Source organism: Cydia pomonella, chromosome 6, assembly GCF_033807575.1.
Source record: "Cydia pomonella isolate Wapato2018A chromosome 6, ilCydPomo1, whole genome shotgun sequence".
Taxonomy (NCBI): Eukaryota; Metazoa; Arthropoda; class Insecta; order Lepidoptera; family Tortricidae; genus Cydia; species Cydia pomonella.
The window spans coordinates 16,267,591-16,278,405 of record NC_084708.1 but is presented as its reverse complement, the minus strand read 5'-3'; the positions used below and the strand labels follow the sequence as shown (position 1 = coordinate 16,278,405).

The window sequence follows — 10,815 nt, the reverse complement described above, 5'->3', positions numbered from 1 at the left end:
CGCATAAAGTGGAGCAACTGTTACTAGGCGCGAAACAGCGCAAATCCTAGGCGCGACACGGCGGGTCACACAGGCAACGCCGCGCTGCGCCGTGCCCATCGTAAATTATTACTATTACTGGCGATAATTGAGGCACGTCGACGGTTCTACTCATATGGATCTATATTAAAACTGCGACCGTCGCTCTTTTATTTCCTCAAATCAAAAAAGAAAATGGAAGATACCAAAATTTATTAAAATAATACTTATATCTGATTACATGTCAGATATGTCATAAAGCGATGCTTTCGACTATTTTGTTATGGCGTCTACTATTTAAAAGATACTGCCAACGTTAATGATCTGTACGAGTATTAACTAATACAAACGGGACTTAATCACGTAGGATTAATAATGTCTAAAAATCGTGAAAGTTTAAATCAGTGTTAAAGATCTGTATTCAGATTACTTGTTTTGTTTATATTTATTTTTCTCTGTTCAGAGAAGGCGATTATTAATATGACGTAGTTCATATGCGGAATTTCGTATATTAAATCCAACTCTCAACAAAATAATCATCTTTTAGAGCAACTAACATTCCATGTTAATTTACGTCGCTGTCAAACTTGTAAATTAAACCACTTGAGAGCAACACGTTTTCACTGTTTGCTGAATTCATATTTCAGAAACTCTTTCCGTGCCTAACCGGAGCGCGACATTTCAAATCAGTCAGTCGGTTCCTGAACTTTCATCCGAACACATCCAAAGACAAAAAAAAGTAAAAGTTAGTTAAATACATGACATAAAACCTGATGGTGTTCTAATTTACATTTGATAATTTGTAATTTTTAAAGTTTCAAGTTGTGATTTTAAACAATGGTGCGTAAAGAGTTGATAGTGCCGAGTATAATAATGTGGGCGGCAGCGGCGCTGGCACTTTGGGCGGCCGGCGTAGGCGCCGCGCGCTATGACAGCGCTACGCCGCACACCCCGCCCTACACGAAATACAAATACATACCTTTGAGGTAAGTACATACAATGTTGTTATTGTTATTTATAAGAAACATAGATATCTGAAATCAAAATAATTTCATTTCTTACAAAATATCTTAAAAAATAATTGATGGGAATTGTTATTTCAATATGTTGTAGGAACAAAGTGCGACTTTAGTCAATTCTGTATGTGACCCTCACATACATACTAGGTTAGGGTCGGCAACGCGCATGTAGCTCCTCTGGAGTGTCAGCAGGCGTATATAGGCAACGGAGACTGCTTACCATCAGGCGGGCCGTATGCTTGTTTGCCACCGACGTAGTATAAAAAAAGTAAGATATTTAGTTAGTTAGGAAATGTATGTTAGTAGATACATTTAGTGTATATTCCGGTTCACTCGCATTAAATAATCAGGCCTGAGATAATCTTCTGGACTAATAAGTAGTGTGAAAAGGGATAACTTGGCAATTTTTTTCGCTGTTGGAAATGGTTCACAAATATTTTTCCGCAATAATATATGTATCTAATACCTTTAAACGAGCAATATATTATATTATTATTATATATTTCGGGGATCTCGGAAACGGCAACGGAAATTTGCCATATGGAGGTTTTCGGGGCATAACATCAATCTAGCTTGGTGTTTTCTCTGGGAAAACGCGCATTTTTGAGTTTTTATATGTTTTCCGAACGAAGCTCGGTCACCCAGGTACTAAATACTTATATGTAAATTTCCAGATCCTCATACGACCGGTACGACCCTGATGACTTAAGTTCGTCTCCCCCCGCGGATCCCCCGGGCGGCACCGTGGTCAACTCGGGCGGCATGGCGCCCTCAGAGTTTATCTTGACGGCACTACGCACTGCCCTGGATGTAGTGCGCAATATCAACAAGCAGCGCGCGCTTGCCAAGCCCAAAAACAACACGGCTCTAATGGTAAGTTACATTACCCTCGAGACTCCCCCGCGAGCCAACAGGTACAATGTTCAGCCGGGCGGTATGACGCGCTCAGAGTTACGACGAGAGTGGAGGACCCGCGCGAAATCACCTTTTCATACAAACGAAGTCTTCATTTTCCTCTCTGGATATTAACATTATTGAAATATTTTAATACAATTTGTTGTATATCAACCACAACTATTTGTTTTTTTTTTCGCATTTTTAATTATTAAAGCGGTGGTGGCCGAGTGGATATGACGTCCGACTTTCAATCCGGAGGTCGCGGGTTCAAATCCTGGCTCGTACCTATGAGTTTTTCGGAACTTATGTACGAAATATCATTTGATAATTACCACTAGCTTTTCGGTGAAGGAAAACATCGTGAGCAAACCTGCATACATCTGCGAAGAAATTCAAAGGTGTATGTGAAGTCCCCAATCCGCATTGGGCTAGCGTGGGGACTATAGCCCAAGCCCTTTCGCGCATGAGAGGAGGCCTGTGCCCAGCAGTGGGACGTATATAGGCTGAATTATTATTATTATTAATTATTATAGGAGTTAGAACCATTAAAAATGTTGTATGAAATCTGTTTCTCGCTCCTAATTTTTATAATAATACAAAAAGTCAAACATAGGGCATAGCTATGGTAGTGATGGTACTTATACATCTAATTATCTAAAAATATTTTTCGAAATGTCAATATCCAGAGAGGAAAATGAGGACTCCGTTTGTATGGAGAACCGGCCGTCCTCTTTCCTCTTAATGTTGATAGCATTGCGTACTGTTCTGGATGCGCAATAAGGGTACGTTAACGATTAGCATGTTGGCTACGCGGGCTGATAACCTGACTACGTCTGCGATTCCACAAATTCAGCAGAGCGGCATGGAACCTAGCATTATTAAGCACGCTCTCGATTTTGTGCGTAACATTATTAAGAGGGAAGAATAACTTTGCAATCCTATCGAAATAACGGTACTTTTTCTATGACATTCCATTTTGGGAGAAAACTGTTTCCATTAACTAAATCTCAACAAATCACTTTGATTTTGATGTCGATCGCTTCAGCATAATATATATTCTGGATTTGTAGGTTTCGCTTTTTTGAAAAAAAAGTATACACTTAGTCATGTTTTTTTAAATACACATGTATTTCACTTTCCTCGTATTCGAAATGAAACGTAGAGTGTTTAAACAACATTTTTTCTTTTTGTATTGACGATTACATCCTATACTTCCCTCTTAAGCGGAAACAATATACTACGGTTAATGGTACCTAGGTTATGCCCGCTTTTTTAATTCGGTATTTACAAACAACATATTTAATTGATAAATGAGAAGGAATTTATATTTTCGGATCCGCGTAGGTACCTATACAATATAAAATGCTAGAAACTGCAAATGCCCAAACATAATTATATTAAAAAATATAAAAAATGGCACGAGGTTACCAATATTTTCTAGCTTTAAAAGGTATGTTATAGGATTGAACTGGTTCATTTAATATAAAGACTAAGATAAATGAATTAATCATCATTATCATCAATGAGATTCCGAGTGATATGGTGTTGGTCAGCGAGTAGAAAAGAAATCACTTTTGTTTAAGTTTCTTGCGAAATGCTCCATTTCTTCATTCTTACTTATATATTTCTTCAGTGATATTATATTTTATATTTCTGAATGTACAGTCAACAGCATAAAAAATAATCGAAGATCCAAGAAAATAAACAAAGAATGTCAATTAGGTCGTTCAAGATGTTTCTAGAAAGAAAAATATACGGAAAGCAGCACCACCTATCGGGCCCAATGGTATTCTTAATCCACCCAGAAACCCTTTGAAATATATACACAACTTTTCACCCAATCCGGTTTCAGCAAATTAAATTTGACGATTTAGCGATAGCAGCGCCACCTACCGTGTCCAATTTTTTTTTCAAACCATCCATGTAGTATACTAAAACCTTCTCCAGTATGTAACGAACACTTTTCTGAAATCCGCATCTAAATCGGTTTAGCCGAACGCGAGATAATCGCGGAGAAACATACGTGTCAAACTGAGAACCTCCTTCTTTGAAGCCGGTTAAAAAGTACTAACTACAAAAAATTCAAATACTCAACAAAAAGATATGAACTCGACCTTCTGTATCTACTTCTGTATTCTAGTTCATCTAAATACTTGTGACAAAGTATTACAGCCACATGGTCCTCAAACTGGGACAACTGGGTCACTAACGGTTTCCGCTGAACTGGGTGACCGGGCGCCAGCGCTAAATGCTTCAGCCCCTGTTTGTGGAATCCATCGCGACTGCCTATCGTTGACACACGACTGTTAATTACGTGTACACTGAAAAGCTCAACGGGATTTTTTAGACTGATTCGTGACAGAAAGTAGCTCGCCATATGTAGTTAAAATTACGCGTTAGATTAAAATACAAACAGTTAAAATGTAGTTACTTCACGAGTTGCAAGAAAACTGGGTAGTATTTATATTGATATGATAAGAAAATAAGAGTAAATGAATTCATTTTTGTGGCTGGGTGTACATGACCTACGCGCCTATGGTAATATTTTCTTCCTTCAACATACTTCAAACGTAATGTAAAGTTTAAATCCAAATAATGACAAATCATACATAATTTAATTTCCTACATTGAATACGAAACGAAGCCAAGGATTTTATAAATTGAATCATGAGCGTAGGGATTGGATTCACACTTGAGGGATTCAAGTGTGTTACGCCTAAGATGGAAATAATTTTGCTACGTTGTGACACATACTGCTTTCACATCACCTATGAGCAAATTATTGTTTCAAAATATTATTTACCTAAAAAAAATAGTATGTAAAAATATAAAAATAGTGTCCTAGAACAGATAAGTGTTACTTTGATCCTTCCTAGCAGGGACGAAAAATCCCTTTTCTGAGTAGGTGATGTAAAAAATCATTATTCAGCCATTACTCAATTTGTTGAGAGCTGAAAGAACATTATCTTCATTTACCTATTTAGTCTCTGTGAGCCACTAGTTTGTGTTTGTGACTGTGACCTCGCTAACCCCCATGGCTCCGTCATTTTGAAAATTTTCTGAAAACTGAATCGATAAAAAAATCTATTTAATTTTTGACCCTGCTCACAAAATTGGACGAGAATCTGTTAAGATTTGCAACCTATAAAACACGGACATATAATAAAGCATATGAAAGTATTTTTGTCCAAGCTGAAACGGAGACCTTCACTAACGCTTGGTCAATTAATCGATTGAAAACTGAAAATCTAATAATTAAAAAAAAAACAAGAATTGAAATTGTAATATATAACCACTTAGAGAGATAAAATACTGTATCTAGCTGAAACTTGTGTAAGTAGTAGATTTCAGCTAAAAAACCTACGGTAGAAATGAGACACCCTGGTTGGCACCACAGATGGCCCCCGCGCGCCAGATTTAAAGGCAGACCGAAAAAGAGAAGGCGGGATTACTTGCACGAATAGACGCGTTCTGCAGGAATGGTGGGAGAACAAGCGACAGGACTGAATGAAAAAAAAATGCTCAGCAATGTTACATTATTAAATGAAGCTCCGATATTTTTTTTACAAATGAAATAAAAACATATTGACACTATTACAAAATTAACTTTTTGATAAAATGTACCCCAGACGGGGACGAGTGGAAATACGATTACTTATCCCATTTGTTCTGGGCGGAAGCACGAGAAAATGTTTTTCACTAGAGCTAGGTACGGTACCAATCTCGTGCTCGTGTGGGGTCTAAGGTCTAATCAAAATTTTCGGCCAACCTTTTCCACCCGAGATAGATAAATAATGACCCAATTACAGAGTAGTTGTTACTATTAGAGCAAAAACATCCTTTTAATACTTCTTTCGTAATATAAATAATTGGACAATCTTTAATTCATCATTTATTTTTATGAGAGAAATATACACTTAATATCGCAGTTAACGAACAAAATGTTGAAAAAATTAAAACAACGTTTTAGAAGACAGGCGAATCAATCAAATCAAGACCCTATCTCCTTTATTCATAAACGTGTACTAAAGTTACCATGCCGCTGATCATCGTTTGTCCCTTTCCTACGTAGCGGTATGATGGAAAGGGACAAACGATGATCAGCGGCATCATAATTTTAGTACACGTTTACGAATAAGGGGGTAAAGATTTATTTTGTAGTGTGCAATCAATTTTAATTTAACAGATGTTTTGTGTTTTAAAACGTGTCAAAATAATGGGTTACACGATTGTAAATTTTTAACCAAGGTTAATAAATACTTACGTTTGTAGATTTCAAAGCAAAATCTCTAAATCATCTATCTGGGCACTTTTTATCGCCTATCCCTACTCACCAGACTTAGATCCGAGTAAATTACAATGTTTTCCAAAATTATTGGAGGAACTCCGCGGAAAAATTTTTGATGAGTGCTGTGAAGGAGTTTTTAGAGACTACGAAAAATTTTTTTTAGAAGGTATAAATTAATAATACTAACGACACATTAGGCACATAAAAGGTTTAGATAAGAAAGGTTTTTTATATCTAAGAACTTTTTGATTCACCCTCGTAGCCTCGATTTTCTACACAACAAACGCCTACACTAAATAAACGAGCAATAAAGTTTTATCAAACATGTCTAAAGTTAAGATACGTTATGGAGGCGTAGTTGTGAAATACATAATAGAAATACGTGCTAGCAATAATAGACGTAAATGTTATAATATAACAATATAATAATAATATATATATAATAATTTAGCCTATATACGTCCCACTGCTGGGCACAGGCAATATAACAATATTATTAGCAATTTACAAAATGCTTTTTAATATCGTATTCAACTAGATCTTATTTGCGAAAACCGAATACGTGGTATTACTCTGTCAAAGTATCTTAAACTTCCCATTGCCTTTTATGCCAAACACTGTCTAACTTGGAAAAACAGTTATTATAGTAGGTATTTTTCATATAGCCTGGGTACGGTGACAACCTATCATCTTAATACAATTTTGCGTTTTAAAGTTATTAATACCAATTGTATGCCAGATGACAGCTGTCAGCGTATCCAAGCTATATGAAAAATAGGAATTAAATAAAAACAATTTATTGGATACTTTTATGAATCTATCGTACAAACTCGAAAGTGTAAATAAATTGGTAATTTACTTTAACAACTTGTTCACAAAAATTCCAGCAACAACGGCGGAGAAGAGTAAATGTCACAACGAGTGAGAGCGGGCGTGGCTTTGAAGACTACTACGACGAGCACCACCACTATGAGACAACCACCACCACCACCCCCAAACCCATGAAGCAGGGCCGGTACACCGACCCCTGGGCTGGCTACTACGACTGGATCATCAACGAGGGCTCCTTCAAGTTCTGGAGCGTCTTCCAGGTAAAAAAAAAGATTATTAGATTAGGTTACATATTTACATCGCTTTTTGACAGTCACATTTCGCATTAATACGTGGAAATCGTACCAACAAAGAGGTTTTGCCTTATATCAAATGAGGTAGTTCTGTTTTTTATATATATTGGTAGTGATGGAATAGTGATGACAACCATCATTGTGTATATAGTTACAGTACAGAGAGGGAAAATGTTATAACTCGTATATCTTGTATTTATATCCTTGACGGACTAGGCGAATCCACGGCACTCCTTTTGGGGGCAGCTTGCTGTGGTACATTTTCTTCGTTGACCTGATCGTGGATGAATGGTTTATCAATATCGGCACACATCAGGTCTCGTATATTTTCGCAGAATTGGCCATTACAGTAGTTGAAAATAGCTGAGCATTTGGGTCTTGCTTTTCCTGCAACCACAACTGCTGATTCAATCTTTTTGTAGTTACAATTAGTTAACAATTTTGCAAACCTTTGAGAAGCCATATCTTCGAAACTATTTTCCTAAGACTAAATTATTGTCATTTTCGTGTGCTTTAAAGTGACTTTTGCCGTTACACGGGTTCTTGAAAAAATTACAAAAACTGAAAAAAATCCTAAAATTTAATGGATTTTCATGTTATTACAATATCATCACTACCAACATATAAAAACAGAACTAACTCATTTGATGTTAAGTAAAATGTACCAATTCCGTAGGCTCCATGGGAATGGAAAATCCAATTACCGGAGTTTTTTGTGTTGATATCTTTATTAGCGATTTTACCTTTTAAAATTTAGCTTAGCTGTCCCTTTCGGGTATATCAATTAGACAAAGACTATAGATGATATCCTAAATATTTTGGTGGCGTATTTAAATTCGAATGAATTTGCTTATTTAGTCATAGTTTCGACCTCAAAACCACCGTAGCGCAACGTAGCGAGAAAATATTATTGTTAATTACTTTGTGTGAAAAAATGACGATTACCTACGTAGTTACGTGCCGGGCAAAAAGGTAACGAGGAACGCCGTGTAGTCATAACATTGACATAGTTTTGATGTTTGTCCGGCATGGGACGGTCGTCACTCGTCAAGCATCGGTGCCGCGCTAGCCGCCAAGGATACTGCAGCGGAAACCTTGCCTATGCTATATTTAACATAGACAATCTTACCTACTACTTTTGTTTAAGTCATAGCAATGTTTGCACTGAGTTTCCGTAGAATTTTAAGTAGGGAACTGACGGCATTGCAACATTTTTGTAATATAAGGTACTGCAAATGTCGCAACACCTACAATAAACGGTTACGTACCTTTACCACTTTTTCGTATAATTATTCATATCTATAGTCTGAAATGTTTCAGCTTCAAAACAAACTACATTCGTAAGGTCACTGCGAGGCGCCTTAATGGACTCGAGCAATTTGTCATCCGTTTGATTGTTCTGTGACATTGTTTTTGCTTCGTGTTAGGAGGTCATATTTATCGTAATACTCGGACACGGCAGTAAACTACTGCATCCTCGAAGGCTTTTGTTGTTTTTTTTTATGTAAAGAAGAAAACATTGAGAGTCATCTTTTTTGTTTTTAGTTGTTCACTGCTGCTCTTCTGTTGTACGCGTGCTTCTCCGCCATTTACTATGCGAAGTTCAACCCTATTATTCCGGACTACGACCGGGAATACGATGATTATTTCCTGGAAAGGACAGTAGGAAGACAAGCAAGAAGTTTGGATTCGATGGAGTCTTGGGAGCTACCCTCTGGTCTTAGTTGGATAAATCCAAGGACCTTCCAGTTCATTTTAGATGCTATTTCAGCACATTATGAGCAAGAATAACAAAATATATTTAACCCGAAATATGAAATAAAATCGTATTCTGACAGTAACTCTGGGTCAAAGAAGTCGAAAGCAACTGGAAGAAGTTAGGGTGGTTGCTGTATTCATTGTAAATAATCTTCTTAGCTTTACAAAGCCGTCGCAAATTGCGAGTTCATTGAAGAACAAGTTAAACTCTGTAATTAAAAGTTAATCTAAGTTGTAGCGTGTGCGTGTGCGTAACTTACTTTCTATGTATCTCACTCGTACTCCCATATTAATGCGAGCGAGATGTATAGAAAGTAAGTTACGCAGACGTTAGCGAATATGTCAGTTTCACACTGCTAAGGCAGTCGTGGTAAGGCTACTGAAACTCTCCAGCGACGGTTTTGAAGTTTTGAAATTAACGTATGTAGATTTATTATCTAGTGACGTTTTAAAAACGATACGTATATGTACATAGGCGTGATTTGACAGAACTTAGGTACAATAGTCTTTATAAGATAGAGATGTAAGAATGTAGTTATAAGAATATGTATTGACGTAAATAGGTACGTCGATACATGCATGCACTTGTAAGTTCTTATTGAATCGGGCCTAAAGTATTTTAGATATAGTTGACAAATACCTAGGATTTTTATATTTATAAGTATATTTTCCCCATTTGCTCAATTTTAGCTGCTAGATTTGCCATACCTATATACCTTAGATTATGCCGGTGATGTCGAACGACGAGTTAGATTTAAATGCAATATGGTACATATACGTATACATATGGAGGCGTGACTTGACAGAACTTAAGAGTAGGTAAGTACATAATATAATATTTTCACACAAATGTACTTCTATATGTATAAGTTTGTGTTTTCATGTAAAGTGCATAGATACATATATGCAAGTTCATTTTGAATCAAGCCTAAAGTTTGATAAATAATATAGTTTAAAAAACGGAGGAAAATTAAACTTATAAAATTACTGAGTATTTTCAATTTGCTCAATTTTAGTTCCTACATTTGTCTCATGTAAGCACGAAGTCACGTATGGCGATTTAAAAATGATAGGTGATATATTTAAGTAAGTAGAGGTGATTTGATAGACTTATTACATAAGGGAACATTTCAACGGTCAATAAAGATATTTTCTCAAAAAAAATGTATTATTATTTTACCTCGAAATGTATAATTTTTAACGGTAAATGCAAGATAAGATTTTATCTAAGACTAGGTATGCTTTAAGATAATCCTAGTAATAGTAACAAACTATTTCCTATTTACTTAGGTGACAAAATAGTTACTTTATTAACTTGCTTACGTAAATATTGTACTTACTTTAAATACCTACAGTGTGACTTTGTTTTAATCAGCCTTGTTCTAAGAAGTAATTATTTTAGTTTACATTGAACAATTTTCGCTATAGGATAAACCCCAAAGTAATAATAATAATAAAAAAAAAACAAAAAAAGGAAAAAAAACCGTAATGGCATGCGTCGTAGCGCCAAAATAATCAAATTTTTGTTCCCCTTTAGGAAACCCTAAAGTAATAATAATAACCTAGCGCTAGTGGGAGCCCTGAACGCTTTACTAGAGCCACACATACGGACTAGTAAAGATTTAGATGATACGCACTCGATCATGTACTGCGGAGCCATCGCGGCGTGCCGTGTTGCTCGAGTCAAGTTTCCGGACGCTGAACGTGCACC

General features: G+C 36.3%; 1 protein-coding gene across 1 annotated transcript; it reads left to right on the top strand.

The window, feature by feature from the left end:
• The first annotated feature begins 312 nt into the window (after positions 1-312).
• On the top strand, positions 313-9,139 carry LOC133519096 (uncharacterized). The gene is made up of 4 exons (XM_061853012.1): positions 313-1,004; positions 1,712-1,910; positions 7,110-7,313; positions 8,892-9,139. The coding sequence occupies exons 1-4, from the start codon at positions 856-858 to the stop codon at positions 9,135-9,137; spliced, it is 798 nt and encodes a 265-aa protein (XP_061708996.1). The 5' UTR covers positions 313-855; the 3' UTR covers positions 9,138-9,139.
• The last annotated feature ends 1,676 nt before the right edge of the window (positions 9,140-10,815 follow it).